At 52.5% G+C, this 15,007-nt stretch overlaps 4 protein-coding genes across 4 annotated transcripts; 1 reads left to right on the top strand and 3 right to left on the bottom strand.

Moving 5' to 3' along the window:
- Nucleotides 1-64: 64 nt before the first annotated feature.
- On the bottom strand, nucleotides 65-2,644 carry GUITHDRAFT_155159 (hypothetical protein). Its single transcript, XM_005823608.1, has 20 exons — nucleotides 2,548-2,644; nucleotides 2,253-2,342; nucleotides 2,120-2,197; nucleotides 1,979-2,032; nucleotides 1,888-1,923; nucleotides 1,794-1,832; nucleotides 1,699-1,743; nucleotides 1,587-1,640; nucleotides 1,473-1,544; nucleotides 1,349-1,423; nucleotides 1,259-1,300; nucleotides 1,181-1,213; nucleotides 1,059-1,121; nucleotides 949-1,008; nucleotides 800-901; nucleotides 711-749; nucleotides 612-665; nucleotides 403-474; nucleotides 313-360; nucleotides 65-268 (listed from the first exon to the last, which is right to left on the bottom strand). Exons 1-20 carry the CDS (start codon nucleotides 2,620-2,622, stop codon nucleotides 218-220), a joined length of 1,182 nt encoding a protein of 393 aa, XP_005823665.1. The 5' UTR covers nucleotides 2,623-2,644; the 3' UTR covers nucleotides 65-217.
- Nucleotides 2,645-3,467: 823 nt separating this feature from the next.
- Nucleotides 3,468-8,586, bottom strand: GUITHDRAFT_145544 (hypothetical protein; the record flags this gene model as incomplete). The annotated part of the gene is made up of 12 exons (XM_005823607.1): nucleotides 3,468-3,617; nucleotides 3,787-3,953; nucleotides 3,998-4,926; nucleotides 5,019-5,550; nucleotides 5,595-5,787; nucleotides 5,831-6,175; nucleotides 6,200-6,257; nucleotides 6,304-6,448; nucleotides 6,495-6,728; nucleotides 6,781-6,883; nucleotides 6,930-7,263; nucleotides 7,325-8,586. 12 exons carry the CDS (start codon nucleotides 8,584-8,586, stop codon nucleotides 3,468-3,470), a joined length of 4,452 nt encoding a protein of 1,483 aa, XP_005823664.1.
- A 940-nt stretch (nucleotides 8,587-9,526) lies between these two features.
- Nucleotides 9,527-12,289, top strand: GUITHDRAFT_117108 (hypothetical protein; the record flags this gene model as incomplete). The annotated part of the gene is made up of 16 exons (XM_005823606.1): nucleotides 9,527-9,784; nucleotides 9,832-9,959; nucleotides 10,014-10,102; nucleotides 10,155-10,702; nucleotides 10,760-10,790; nucleotides 10,833-10,891; nucleotides 10,945-11,063; nucleotides 11,111-11,207; nucleotides 11,255-11,329; nucleotides 11,375-11,504; nucleotides 11,552-11,775; nucleotides 11,824-11,897; nucleotides 11,958-12,033; nucleotides 12,089-12,124; nucleotides 12,178-12,225; nucleotides 12,278-12,289. The coding sequence occupies 16 exons, from the start codon at nucleotides 9,527-9,529 to the stop codon at nucleotides 12,287-12,289; spliced, it is 2,004 nt and encodes a 667-aa protein (XP_005823663.1).
- An 84-nt stretch (nucleotides 12,290-12,373) lies between these two features.
- Nucleotides 12,374-14,833, bottom strand: GUITHDRAFT_117107 (hypothetical protein; the record flags this gene model as incomplete). Its single annotated transcript, XM_005823605.1, has 7 exons — nucleotides 12,374-12,452; nucleotides 12,497-12,541; nucleotides 12,596-12,744; nucleotides 12,792-12,961; nucleotides 13,015-13,054; nucleotides 13,698-13,942; nucleotides 14,035-14,833. The coding sequence occupies 7 exons, from the start codon at nucleotides 14,831-14,833 to the stop codon at nucleotides 12,374-12,376; spliced, it is 1,527 nt and encodes a 508-aa protein (XP_005823662.1).
- Nucleotides 14,834-15,007: the final 174 nt, after the last annotated feature.

Raw genomic sequence — 15,007 nt, 5'->3', positions numbered from 1 at the left:
ATGAGAAGGGAGAAGGAGCAACGGGGGGGGGGAGGAGGAGGAGGAGGGAGAAGTGACAGCATCAGCAGAATCTAGCGGGATTGCACTGCCGACAGGCATAAAAAACTTGGAAAACAGCAGTCTCCCTCCCAGCTCCATACGTTCAAAGCTCTTCCTACCTCTCCGCTCCTCACCCCCAGGACCACAGGAGCACGCGCCTCTCCTCCCTCCCTCGTCCTCATCTCCCCGGACAAATCTGCGCCTCCTGACAGAGCTCGTTGCTGATCCTCTGCCCAACAAGTCACCCCAGCAGACTCCCTGCCACCTCCCCACCTGCCCGATGTCCGCCATGAGGTCCGGAGTATCCTGCTCCACCATCGTCTGCTGCATGTCAGGACAGCAACGCCGGGGCTGCAGGAGCACCTGGCACTTTTCGATGATCGCAGGGTTGGCGTCAGGGATTCTCTTGCAGATCTTCTCCAGCCTCGTTGCCACCTGCTCGCAACGACGTTAGGCCGAGCAAGGAGCGACGAGGGGAGAGGTGAAGGGATGGGAGCTGGGAGGAGGGAGGAGGGAGAACGAGAGAGGAGGAGGGAGAACGAGACAGGAAGAGCCCTGGGACTCCCTCGCACCTTCTCCTGGATCTTGGGGTCCTCAAAGATCTTGTCGTCTATGAACTTGGTCGACTGGGGGCGAGCTCAGGCGACGAGCTACACTCAACTCAAAGTCACCTCCTTGCAGATCCTGCACTCTACGACGCCCTTGTAGGACTGCGGAGCTTCACGTCAGGAGGCGAGGGTCTCCGACCAGCCCAACTCACCGACGAGTCGCAGAGCTTCAGGTCTGTGCAGACCTTGGTCTCGTCCAAAACATCGGTGAGAATTTCCGCCCAGATCTCGGCGACAGACTTATCGACGACGTCCTGGTGGGAAGTTAGGCAAGGGGATCGTATCCTCCCCGACCGCACACCTGGCATTCCTTGCGGAATTCTTGAGGAAGTGGGGTACAGACGTGCTCGATGAGGAATTGCTGTCCACCAACCATATCACTGACCCTTACCCTCCCCGCCGCCACCTCACATCGACGGCTTGCGAGTAGGTAGAGTTCAAGTCCGTCATGACGTTGCGAAGCTGGACGATGAGCTGTCGACGACAAGCAGAGTCAGATGTTCACATCAGGACATGAGATCACACGAAAACACCTTCTTGCAATCTTTGCAAGCTGCTGGGTTTGCCTGCACGCGATTCAGCACCGGACAAGCAACATGCGGATCTGAGACCTTGGTCTTCCTCTTCAGAACATCGTTCGGGCAGAGTTCGGCCTGTTCTCACATCAGATCAAGAGGATGAAACAGCGCAGTAAGTACAACCTCGATACAGATCCTGTCGCTGATCACTTTCCCGAGGTCCTCAAGAAACTTCGGCGTCTCGCTATCAATGACCGTCTGATACCAACAATCGTGAGACCAGCACAGGTCGCTGCCTCAAACGCACTCTGCACTTGGCAATGACGGTGGCGTTTGCATTGGGAATATCATCGCAAACTTTTTTCAGCCTCTCAGTGACCTGCAGAGCAGTGAGGACAAGGAGAATTCGTACATTCCTGACCTTCGCCTCCACATCCGGTGACTCAAGAATCTCTTTGTCAATGAACTTGGCCGCCTGCAGCGTGTTGAGAACGAAGTTTCTTGCATATCACAACATATTTTATCGATCTTACTTGCTGGCAGAGTTTGCATTCAACGACGTCTTGCAAACCCCTAGTCTGTCGGGGGACAAGTTACAAAGTTGGATGACAGTTGGGCAGTGAGCTACCTCCGTCTTGCACAGTTGTAGCGACTTGCAAGTGAGTGTCTAGCAGGCATATCACATCGGCAGCATCAATCTCTCAAGGACAACAAAGTCTTACCGGGTCAAGAACATCGTCAATGATGTCAGCCCAGATCTGATGCTGATCGTCAAGAATACTGACTGGCAGAGGATCTCGATCGACTGTTCACCTTCGGCAGCGTCTGCACCACGAAGGCCTTGCAGTCGCTCTGCTTCTCCGGTGGCTGAAAGACAATCCAGTCAATGAAGGCATGAACGGAGAGGAACAAGCAGAGGCTGAATGCTTTGCACACATAGCAGGGGAAACTTACCAGTTGAGGACAGACATTCTCAAGGAAAAACTTCTGGACTTGATCGCTGTACGTCTTGTTGGCATCAGAGACGATGTTCTATATGGATCAAGATGCGACTCAGAATGATACGATCAATGCAGGAACTTCAAACCTGCAAGGTCCCAATAATTTCTTTGCACTCCTGGCAAAGGGACGGTGGAACTGGCGCTCCCTGCAAGGAAGAGACGGGAAGCGAAACATGCTGCACGTATCGTGTCAAATGAAAATGATTGTGACGGGAGAGCATTGCAATCAACAACGTCAACACTGGACACAAACAGTTTGGGCTGGCGGCAGAAGGAGCAAGGAGGTTCATTGCGAGACTGTGATGGTGGAGAGAGACGAGGTAGGAGAGGCGTTGAGAACAGTGACTGAGGACGGGGAGTCGGAGATCGTGATCGGGTCACCTTGGAGGAGGAGGAAGACATGGGTACGGCGGCTGCCGACGCCATGATCACTAGGATACCGATTAGGCGATGCATTGGAGTGATGAGAAAATGGGGGGAGAAGTTCCTTTTATGGGGGTGGGGGTTATACGGGTGTGAAGGGGTGGGGTGGAGATGGAGGGAGGGGTAGAAGTCATGTGGTAGATTGGGGTGAAAAGGGTGCTACAGCAGTATTAGAGTGGGTGGGGTTACATAATCTACCATTACCGGTGGTATTTCCTATTCAGGGTAGGGGTGTTCCATTTTTGGGGGTGGAGAATGACTGGGGGGTAGAGGGGGGTGGGGCTCCACAGGTAGTCGGATCACAAAGGTATCTATTTTCAAAAGTTCATGTTGGTAAACGAGTACCCCTACTTTATCGGTCAATTGTAGGGGTATCACTTCATAAGCAAAAGTTCCTATTGGCTGAGTATGATCAGGGCCTGAAAATTCAGTCCGATCGGACTCCGGGAAAAAAGCCCGGCCACGGTCGGGGCCAGCCGGGGCCCGGCGGCGTGCCGGGCCCGTCCCGGTCATCGTAACTTGAAGAGTCTGAGTCCCCGGGCCCCGGCACGGGGACTCAGAGGCCGGGGGTGGGGGGAGCGGGACGACGGCCCCGGGCACTGGGCCGCGCCCGTCGGCCGCGCCGGCCGCCGGCGGCGTCACTGTACGGTACGCATGCCGAATTTTGCATAATAGGCGTGCTATCAAGTTTTAGAAACGAGCTAGAGACCGACGGTACGGTCATAGTACTCGCCGGGCGCGGCCGCGCGGCGGTCACGTAGTACCAGTTAGTAAGCTGCGGGGCGCGGCAGCCCCGGCTGCGGCAGTGCGCTCCGCGCGGCTGTGAAAGTTCAACAGCCTGAGTGACTCATTCCGAAGTTCACTGACGAGGCTTCCTCCTAGCCGCTGAGCGTTGTCTTCTGGTGATCTACCTTGTGCCGAAGCGTCCTGATGATCACGTGACCCTCCGAGTCGATGCCGGGCTGGTGTGGCTGCTTGCGAAGATTCCAGGTCACGACCGCAGTGAGAGTCCCGTCGCGCTGCTCAAGCTGAGTGAGATCATGACGGAACGTGACGTGGGCAAGAAAGTAGGAAGCGTTCGGAGGGGAACTTCGGAGACAAGGCAGGAAGAGGAGGGGTTAGGTAAGGGGGGAGGCGGAGAAGCATCGGACTGTACTAGCTGGCCCAGGAGAGAGGGGGGGGGGGGGGAGGAGGTACCTCAGCAGCGAAGGAAGCTTCATGTAGCCTCCAGTCTCCTTCTGTGGAGATCGTGACCTTGATCCCTCCGTCCTCGTCTCCCGGTCCGCAGGACAACAAGTCGTGCAGAGCCTGAACAGTCAGTGCGCTTCCTCCCTCTGTCGTTTCGACCAGCTCGACGGACTGGCCTGCAAGACTGTCAGGGGGGCTGACAGGAGCGGTGCTCAGTTACCAGGCTGCTCCGAGCTGCAGGAGAGAGGGATCTGCTGGATCAGAGGAGACGGAGAGCAGGGAGGGAGGCAGTCAGGGTCGAATCTTCGGTCGCCCATCCTCCACAGCTCGATGCTGTACTCCTCCTCGCGCCCCTTCACCGATCGGATGATCAGGAAGGAGTCCTCGGAGAACCCGCCGATGGCGGCGACACTGTAGATCGGAAGGCAGGCAGGAATGCACTCAAACTGTGACTTTCTCGTCCCGTGCTCGTTGGCTGGAAGCAGCTTCAGTGCTTTATGTCGCCCTAGAGGGAAAAGGGGAGACGGAGGGCTCCAGCTCCTCCCCCCGTCCACAGTCGAGGTAAGGCTGATTCCATACTCCATGGGCACGAGCACAGCAAGTGACGAAGTGCGGGAATTATGGCATGCTCCCTCCTCTTTCGTGCAGAGGTCTCTTGCTCGAGCGCCAGCCCCTGCTCCTGCTGTTCCATCTGAGAACGGAGCATCGAGTAGCACTCGCACTCCCCGGCCAAGGGTGGATCCCGGGAGCGCAAATTTGCTGCTTGCGCGGCGGAAAGAGACAGTGGAGAGGAGTGGAGAGAGGGCTACCTCCAGCAAGAAGAAGAGAGTTTGGGGCCGGTTGCTGTGCTGGGGATACAGAAGGGGGAGCAAGAACCTTCCCCTCTCGATCTCTGTTGGCTTTCCTGCCAGAACCCCAGTGGATAGAAACTGTGGGTGGAAGCAGGAGGAGGAGGAGGAGGATGAAGAGGAGGATGAAGAGGAGGAGGAGGAGGAGGAGGAAGAGGAGGAGGAGGAGGAGGAGGAGGAGGCGGAGGAGGCGGAGGCATCCGCGATCACGCGCATGAAACTACTGCAATCTCCACCCGTGATGGGACACTCGCTCCACAGCAGGAGAAAGAGACCATCCTGCGATATCCATGCGGCCGATCTGAGGGTTGATAATACAAAGGAACGTCGTCATTACGAGCACAGCAGATTGACATTATGTTTCTTCATCATCAGACAGGAAGAAACTCTCACCTTGTGATCTTGGCTGCCGCTCCGTGGCTTGCAGTGTCGTGGTCCATGCAGAATCGATGTATTTGCACTGCCTGGTCGACATGAGTATCTCTGAACTTTTTCGCAGCCATCGTCAGCCCATCGCCACGACACGTCAGGACTAGTCGCCAGCCATTCCAACTCGCTACATCGACATCGATGTCTGTGCAGGAGCTGCACCTTGTGGGATCCTTCCCGTCCTCTTCACAGTCGTTCAGCTCGCTGCTGTGAGACTGACCCGTTTCATCTGGAGCAAGAAGAGGAGGGTACAGGTGGTCTGCGAGCACGTTGCCCTTGGCTAGGAAGAAGTGAACCTCCTTGCTGTGAAGGTGGAGGTTGTGGAGGAAGGAGGCTCGGTGCGAGGTGACGTTGTAGAAGACTGGAAGCCACCTGGAGATGTGAGAGAAGAAGATGAAGCAGACGCGCAGGCGCGCACGATGCAGCAGGTGGGCGACGAAGTGACCATGCAGCGTCTCCGCAGGCTCCATCCACTCATTCTTGTTGGGCCCATCCTCTGCCAACAACGTCACGTCGAGTTCACAGCTCCGCTGCCATCACTTCTCGGCCCTGCGACGAAGACGCCGACAGCGGCGGGGTCGAAGAGGAAGTCCCAAGGACTGTCGGGGGCAGCGTGCGGGCCCGCCGGGCCACCCGGAGGCTGTGGGAAGCTGACGGTCCTCCTAGACAACTCGCCGAAGGTGATACGGTGATGTGCGATCACTTCACGATTGAACGAGTCGTGGTCGGGTTTCTGGAGTCCGTCAGAAGGGAAGGCAGGAGCGCAGGAGGGTTACCAGGAAGGGAAGGTAATCTGCAGGGAGGATGGGAAGGAACCGTATGAGGTGAGGGTGGACGACTGAGAAGGCGGCAAGGAGGGTCATCTCATTGACCATCTGGAGCAGAACGTCGTTGTTAAGGAACTGCTGGTCTTCGTTGAGAGCCTCGACAAGGAAACGGTTGAGCTGCCGCAATGCGCTCGGGCCCCGGACAAACATGATGGCGCCGGACGCGTGTTGGGGCGTCATGGGGCCGACGACGAGGTAGTCCTCCCCTTCCCTCCTGTCGTTGGACTGGACGTGAAGGAAGAGCCTTCTGAAGTCGTGATAGATCAAGGCATCGCACTCTGCTGTAAAGATTTCCTGCGCGCCCAGGTGAAGCATGACCTCTTCGAGGACGAAGAGCCTCTCCGCCGCAAGGTGCCACAGTCCCCCCCGCATCGATCTGCTCAGGGCAAGCATCATCGGCGAACGAGCGAAGGGGCAGCAACCTGTCCAAGGGGGAAGAGTATTCGAACATCTTGTGATGGTCAGTCTTTTCAAGCTTCTCAGCAGAGATGATGGTCACTTTCCAGCGTCTGCTCCATTCTTGCAACTTGTCGGGGATTTCTCCGCTGATTACCAGGAGCAGGTCACCTGGTTTTGGGTAAGACATCCAAGAGATCGGCATGAGCTTACTAACCGACTTTCATGACATCTCGTGCCTGTTCAATCACCAGGGTGACGTAATCAGGAAGACTGTGCTTACCGAGAAAAATGAAACACATCGGAAACTCTGCGTCTTCGCTTGTCTTGACGTCCTCGTGTACCTTGGAAGTTTCTGTCCCCTTCAGCCTACGTAGGTGCTTCTTCCAGTTGTGCAGATGCAGCTCCCAAATCTTCTCATCCATTAGCTCCCAAGCCCACGGGCTCGCGCCTTTGAGACACAAAGATCAGACCGCCTACTGTCCCCCTCATACAAGTCTTACTCTTCTCAGCCAGAGTCTGTTGAAGCGCTGTAAGATTGAGATGATCAAAGTTTTCTTGTTCCTCAACGATGATCGGCAGAAAGATGGAGTACTCAATGACAACCTGGTCTCTACATCATCCCCAGGCATCAGTCATTGTACGAAGTCACCGGGTCGGCTCTCACTATCGGGTAACAGTTCAAGGAGAGGGCCGTCCAGAGAAGGTGGTGGTGGATGTCGACTTGAGCAGGCAGGAGACAGAGCGAACTCTTGCTCATTGACTCAAAGTCGTCGTCAGACGAGCAAACAATCCTTTGATCTTGTGCAACATCCCGAACAAACGGAACTTTCCCACACAAGGGATGGCCTTCCGGAACAAACAAGAGGAAGGGCTTCTCTCGGGGAACAGAGAATGAGCGAACGAGTCTCTGAACATCTTCAGACAATCCTGGAGGCAGGTTAAAGAAATTCCAATGGTTGACCTGCGATCCAATGCCGTACCAGCTGTTGAGGTTCAACACAGAACCTCAGTCAGGTCAAGGCATACATCCCACATGTAACTCACCGGAAGACTTGTTTCTGATCCAGTACATTCATTGCAACTTCAGGGTCAAGGGTTGAGCATGAGCTGATGCCCTCGAAAGGGAACACGTGGGACAAAAAGATAACAGGGCTGCGCAAATATGGCAGGACAAGGTCCGGGACCAAGTCGACTATGTTACAAGGCACATAGACTATGTCCGCCTCCTTCAATGCCCCAACCGTCCTGTCCAGGATCGGAACGGACACGCACTTCATACCGAGCGCGTGGCATCGGGACAGCTCCGAGATCTCTATCAACATGACATCGGCAAGTCTCACCCAGGAGGAGGGCTGGATCGGGGTCATAGCGTCAAAGTTGAGATCATGGAAGTGATTCCAGATCAAGACTCCATTACTCGCCAAGATGCTCGCAGGCAACGGCGGGAGAGCGTCGAAGTCACGAGGATGCCATCCTCTTGCTACTTCCCTGAGCCTTGATCGATCCAGCACCTCAAACCTCCTCCACCTCCGGCACTCGTCGGCTGCACGATAGATGATGTCACATGACTGGTTCCCCTTGATGACCACATGGCTCCTCTGAGATCCTATCAGCGACCTGCACAAGTCCACTAGCTCGCTCTCTGTGACGTCGTTTGCCACCTCCGCCATGATACGAGCAGACAGTGGGGAGAGGGAAGATCGCGAGGGTTCCGAGGTTGGTCCACCACGCTGACACACCAACGACTGTACATCCTGCGTCAAGGGATCGAAGACGGAAACTAGAATCGGTTGTTCCAGAGAAGTTCTCTCGAGTGTAGAAAAATCCACGTGTTTTAAGTCGTCTGTTCCCGACGAGACTTGTATGCGCAGGGAAATCGCGTCTAGAGGAGGATCCTGTAATGCAACGGTGCAATCAACTCCATGACTGGAAGATGAGTTGCAGACGTAGCACAATGAAGATGATCCGAGCACGACAAACTCATCAGCCCTTGGTCTGCTATCATTGAATGTGCGCGTGTAGATTGTGATCGTGTAGGATTCACACTCACTGACATCCCCAATGCCCTCGAGAGCGAATTGAAGTGAAAGATGTTCCCCGCTCTCCTCTGAAGATGTGCTCAGAGAGCAGCCAATCGACCGCAGTATCAAAGCTCTAGATACTACGATCTCCTCTACCTCCTCAGCTCTGGATACTACGATCTCCTCTACCTCCTCAGCTCTAGATGCTGCGTCCACTTCTACCTCCCCATGGGATGTGACGAGGACTGCAAGTGCAATGACGCACCAGAGCAGATTGTTCTTCATGATCCTGCAGTCATGCAGGTTGCAAAGGCGAGAGAGAGAGGCACAGGAAGTCGACAAGTCCCTTCCTGCCTCCTCTCCTCATCGTCTAACACCCTTGCTAGCATGCCCAACGGTTGATAACACCAGTCGCGTCGACGGCAAAGGGCGCCATGTTCACCAAACCAAAGTGTAGGAGCCCGCCCCAAGACATTTTGTAGGACAGCAAGACTGGTTTGGCCCCATTGGTCTCTTCAAATTTGGAAAGCATATTTGAAAACTCACTTCTGTATTCTGAAACATTATCAGTAGATTTTTCAAATTTAACGGCACGAGTTGAGGTGATCATCCATCCATGTAGGGGTGGGGGTGGTTGCAATCGACCAATATAACCGGTTATTTAAAGGTTAAAGGAGTACAAAATAAGGGGTAGTCTACATCTCGTTGTGGCAAGATGTGGGTAGGGGTTCTGAACAACCAGCCAATAACCACCACAACGGTACTTTGGTGGTGGCTTTGTAGAGCGACCAATGAAGGGGTCCTGCGTCCTATAAATTTGGGGGTCATATGCTGGTAAAGGCAGGGGTGGTCGATTTGGCGCGCAATGTGGTTTGTTTGCGGAAGCATGCAGGGAGGACAAGGATAAGGAGGAAGATATCTGCGAGGAGAAGAGGACATGCTTGTATGACTATGATTTCAATTCAGATGAATGCGTATGATGAGATGCAAGGAGATGAAGATGGATCGGGAGAGGCAAAAGAAAACCGTGGGGAAAATGTTTCAGTATCAGCATCAACCATACACTGTATCCGATTGTAGATGAACTCCTCGATCATGCAGATTTTTTTTAAATGATTGGTTGAATTTGATTTATTTTGATGGTGTCTGTTTTTTTCAGGACAAGTTGAGCAGCTGGTTCGTGCTCACTGGGTGGGAAGCTCTTGCAGACTGAAGCACAACAACGATGTCTCAACAGACTATCCTGAATTATTACATGTCTAACAAAGCCTCCAAACCAAGAGAGTTTGATGACTTTGAAGGAATGAAAGGAGGAAAACGCAAATCATCAGATGTTGATCATGAAACTGAAGAAAGCTATGACTTTGAGGTTCCGAAGAAGCAGCACTTGTCGGTCGTAGGCACTCAAAACTTTCCTTTGACGCCAATCCTCCGCTCGGTTGGCCTTCGTACCAAAACATTCCACGACAGAATATACGGCCAGGTAGAGTTTTGTATCTTTCATCTCACTTCGCCAATAATATCTCTCAGATTGAGTTGGATCCATTGATAATTAGAATCATGGACACGAAACAGTTCCAAAGGCTACAGCAGTTGAAGCAGCTTGGACTTTGTGAAAATGTTTTCCGATCTGCTAACCATACAAGGTTTGAGCACAGGTTCGTGTACACACACTTTTTGTATTTTCGAGTCTCACAAGCAGCGTTTGGCAGTGTTGGGGCAATGCACCTTGCTACAAGGATGATGCAGACCCTTGAGGAACAACGGCGGAAGGATAAGAAGTTGAGGCGCATGTTTCCAGGTTGTTTTTTGCCGTCTTATCATGTATCGATCCCCTGAAATTGAGCTTTCAGCAATCAATCAGTATTGGGAGAATCTGAGGGAGCAGAAGGGTTACCCTGCGTTGCCTTCCAAACGGAATGAAGATGGTTCATGCACATATTCCATTCCAGCCAAAATCACGGAGGCAGACAAGCTCTGTGTAAAAGTTGCGGCATTGTGTCATGACCTTGGCCATGGGCCTTTCAGCCACATGTTCGAAACAATGATCTGTCAGGATATGGGCTTGGACTGGGCCCATGAGGAGATGAGTGTTTTAATGCTCAAGTATCTGCTCCGAGACAACAATATCCGTCTGGAAGACTACGGTCTAGATCCAGTCAATGATCTTCGTTTCATAGAAGAGCTGATTGTTGGTGATGATCTTGACGGTGGAAAGCGTAATGGAGGAGGAATTGAAGCTCGCCGGGGTCGTGGCCCAGAGAAGAACTTTCTGTATGACATTATAAACAACGCACATAGCGGCTTAGACATCGACAAGTTGGATTATTTCATGCGAGACAAGAAAGTTTCCTTGGGAGAAGAAGATAAGCAGCCGTATCGCTTCATAGACCTTGCACGAGTGAGTTCTTTCTTGTTCAATTTCAGTCTCGTTCTCAACATTTACGTTTGCTCAAAGGTATGTTGGTGCCCAGAATTGGATAAGGATGGTGAGCCGACAAAACAAGGACGTTGGGGCATATGTTGGCCAGAGAAGTTAGCCCCTGAAGCTATGGAAATCTTCAAAATTAGATTCAACATGCACTGGAAGGTGTAATATAACCACAGAAATCAAACAGTCTTGACTCTGATTCCAATTTTCAGGTCTATACTCATAGGAACGTCAAGGCAGTCGAGTATCTGATCCGTGATGTGTTGAAGCTTGCTTTCAAGCATTACACTGTGCCGTGTTACGACAAGGATACTGCTCGTCTTGTGAGGAGGTAATTCAGAATTCCAATGGACTTTACAAGCTGATTTCTACCAACAGAGTACCGATAGAAGAAGCGATATATGATCCCGCAGCATTTGTCAACCTTGATGATCACATTCTTTCGAATATTTATAATTTTCAAAGTGAAGATGAGGTAACGAATCTCCTTCTTGATACAAATCAGCTGAATCCCATGCTCAGGATATGCAATGTGCGAGAGCGCTTCTCCATCGGTATCAGCGCCACGACTTCTACAAGTTTGTCGGAAACACACCGGTTTCTAAATTGATTTCACTGCTATGTGTTTGATTGAGGTTTCAGATGAACTTCGTCGATGCAAGGCATGGAGGCAATTCAGTTTCAGCTGATTCTCAAACCGATAGTCATCCAATCAAAACCTCTGTAGATGCATTGAAGCAAGAGATGTTATCTCTCTGGGAAGAAGAAAATGGTGACCATGCGATTTCTTCGCTCTGCTAATTGACGAGTACTTTCTAGTTTGTATTCCGGACACGCCAGACGAGCAAAACAGCGATGTAGAGTATCCTTTAGATGATAGAGGATCGCAACCGATGAATGAGGAGTTTCTTTCTCAAAGCCGAACTCCAGTGAAGGGAGGAAATCAGAATGCTCCTAGTGCGGGTCAGTTGTCAGCCGACGACCTCATCGTTGAGAAATGGAGTGTGCACCATGGGAAGAAATCGAAAAATCCTGTCGATGAGGTCAGCCTTTGTAGCGTTTGACGTTTTTTTGTCTGATGTGTTTGGTAGGTTTTCTTTTTCTCTTCCGAGAAGGAAGCTTCAGTTAAAGGTCTTTGGGTTGCAAGAAGAGTGAGCCAGAACAGGTAACGCAACGATGATGTAGATTTGTCTTGGCAGTCGAAGTAACCTTGAATTTTTGTAAGGTATGGAAGCATTCTTCCTCGCGATCAAATTATGCATGGAGTCCGCGTCTTCTGTAAAGAACCATCCAAGAGACATGTATGGACTGCTGTGGAATTGATCGAACAAACAAACTTACTCTCTTTCTGATCAGGCTGCTATCTCAGCGCATCGATTGTGGTGCAAGAAGGTGATCACAAAACTATCAGGAGGCACGTGTCTCTAACCACTAGTGATGAACAGAAAATGTGGCCTGAGTCTCTTGGAACCGACTCAATGCACCATACTAATGTGATACATGTTTGACAAATTAGAAGTGGATCGATCTGACGCAGCTACACAGGACTCACATTAATTGACTTGTTCCCGCAGCAGACAGAAATCTCTCAAAATTAAGAATATATACTCAAAAGTTTAACAAGTTTTTTCCTCCTACCCTTCATTCCATCCCGGCAGCATCCGTAAGATCCATGTAATCCTGTGTCCTCATCCCATCGGCAACTTTATCAGCCTCACTCCTGAAAACTGGTCAGCTTGAGAGGCGAGGGATCTCATCAGCTACCTCTTGCTGTTCATAGATGCCAACATCTGCTGCGAAGCTGATCGCCTGTAGTGAGAGGCAGCGATCAGACACATGGTTCATCCCCTGCATGCATAATACCTCTGCATCTGAGCTGCCAAGATACGAGGAACGCGGGGGGCAGCATCCGAGAACGCAATTCCTCCACGGCGTCCGGAGGCAGGACCAGCTACTGCCTCGAGGGCGCTGAGTGTACCCTTGTCAAGATCCAAATTCGAAGTGAAACCTCCCTGAGCATGGCGTTAGGACTTGCCAAGCGGGACAGGAAGTAGTATACGTAGAGAGAGACGCTCTTCGCTGCTCCTGCCTGAATAAGAAGCACAGCCAACGCGATGCATCCCAGTGCAACAGCGAAGACGATTGCGAAAGAGCGAGCAAACGCGCGATTAGCGTCTATGGGCTCCTTGCAAACTTTCCCTGCTCCAGCACCCTCCTCGCAAGCTCCGTCTGACAGAAGTTGTAAGTTCAGCGTGTTGCGGTAGTTGAAAGTCACGAGCTACACACGTATACGAAAAGCACACTAGACAAGATATTCTTCTCCTGCTTTCCATCTCCAGCTTCTACTTATGTGCCTCGAAACACATGATCTTTCTATGGTACATTGCTTCAACATCAGATCGCATCAAACTCGTTTCTTTCTTCTGCCCATAGCTTTCCGCTGCGCTGCTCTGCCCTCGCCCTCTTCCTCTTCCTTTTCTCATAAGTATTCTCTCCTCCTCGCGACTTACAGGACATGGTCGACGCCCCTTCACACATACAGTCAGTTACGGCAGTTACACCCACCAGTTCCCTGGGAAGTCCTCCCCAGTGGAAGTCACCGGCCCTGGCAGTCCTCAGTCAGTCATAGTGTCCGAGACCCGGCCCAGTGCCCGGGTGTCGGCCGGTGCCCGGGTGTCGGCCGGAGTCCCGCGGGGGCCCAGCGGACTGCATCCGACTCAGACTCAACCGTTTGTGTGCTGTGTGACTTGATGATGCGTTGGCCGGCGACCGTACGCCGTACGGTACTATACCACGGCGTTGACTCTGAAATCGATCACAGTGTGACGGGGTACGGTACGGTCAGCAGCTGGCACACTGCCGTTTGTTTAATTTCGCCCGGCCGCGCAGTACTGGCAAAGTTCAAATTTGATATCGCACCATAAGATTGGAGTACTACGGTTTCTTGTTATGTATGATCACTCACTGCGCCCCTCCTTTGAAGTTGTTGCAGCTCGTGCCTGAGAGATTCTATCCTCATAGCGTGCATGTCTTGGTACATCTGAGCGAACTTCGAGAAAGGAGCTCGACTCTGCGAAGCAACGCTGGTGTTGAGCATGGAAAGCTTGCTCTGGACTCGCTGAATTTCGGACTCCAGAGATGTCACCACCGAGACAGGTTGATAGCGAAGAAGAGGAGGAGGAGCATCCGGAGTCCATCCTGGCATATCAACTGTCGCAGCAAATCGGGTCAGAGCATTGCTAGAGTGACATCAACTGAGGATGAGGAGAGACTGAGCTGAGAGGGAGGCCGAGCCTCGTTACCTGCGAAGGGTTGGAGCGAAGAGGGAGGCTCCAGCAGGAACCCGTAGAAGAGAACGGTCTCGTCTCCTCTAAGAGGACCATAGCTGATTCTGATCTCCTCTTTCGGCTTGATAGGCTGACCGCATACTAGGTGGAACGCCCGGGCGCCATCGGCCAACCTGACATGATGCTTGCTTTCCTCCTGGTGATTCGCCAGATCCATCACAGGGATAAGATATTTCAACATGTCCCCGTTGGGCGCGACGATGGCAAGGGAGCGCGAGGAGATGATAGATACGGCCCACCGATACTCGTTGAGGGTGAGATGGCGTCCGCCCAACATAAAGCTCTTGCTCCCAATGCTCCTGTACCCCGCCAACGTGGCGTTCCTCCATCGCCATGCTGCTTCGATGAGGTCAGGGGATTGAAGCCACCAGATGTCGTCTTCATCTGCGAGGTCGACCGTCATCAGCTCTTCTATCTTGGGAAGGGACTGGAGGTAAGGATCAAATCTCCGCCGGCTCTTTCTGTATCTTTCTCGTAGCAGGATAGCCGCACTTTCCGTCGAGGACGAAGCAGTACCAAGATTGATAGCATGTTTCAGAGGAACGGTGACGATGATATCCCCGGGTGAAAATTCTTTCTCTGCTATCAATCCCCTCGGTGTTCCTCCGACACTTACTCCGTCAAGCACGCTTCCTCCTTCCTCCTCCAACCACTCGAACAGACTCTTGCCGGAATCTATTTCCCCCTTGCATGGGATGCAGCAGCAGCCAAATATCGTGCAGAACAGGATTGTTTTGATGCTTCTAGATATCATCGCACGAGGATCCAAATTCTTTACGCTTACAACGCTATCCACTCACACAACCCCCAAGAAAGCCACGAGGGAGAGGGAGCGAGGGAGGGAGGGAGGGAGGAGGAGGGAGGAGAGGAGGGAGGGAGGGAGGGAGGGAGGAGGGAGGGAGGGAGGGAGGGAGGGAGGGAGGGAGGG

This window comes from Guillardia theta (assembly GCF_000315625.1).
Source record: "Guillardia theta CCMP2712 unplaced genomic scaffold GUITHscaffold_105, whole genome shotgun sequence".
NCBI classification, from domain to species: domain Eukaryota; class Cryptophyceae; order Pyrenomonadales; family Geminigeraceae; genus Guillardia; species Guillardia theta.
This window is presented reverse-complemented; position numbering and strand designations above follow the sequence as displayed.

Coding starts and splice junctions, on each gene's coding strand:
- GUITHDRAFT_155159 (XM_005823608.1), bottom strand. CDS start 2,622: ATGCATCGCCTAATCGGTATCCTAGTGATCATGGCGTCGGCAGCCGCC. Junction 2,198..2,252: donor AAATTATTGGGACCTTGCAG/GTTTGAAGTTCC, acceptor TGATCCATATAG/AACATCGTCTCTGATGCCAA. Junction 1,744..1,793: donor TACAACTGTGCAAGACGGAG/GTAGCTCACTGC, acceptor GTCCCCCGACAG/ACTAGGGGTTTGCAAGACGT.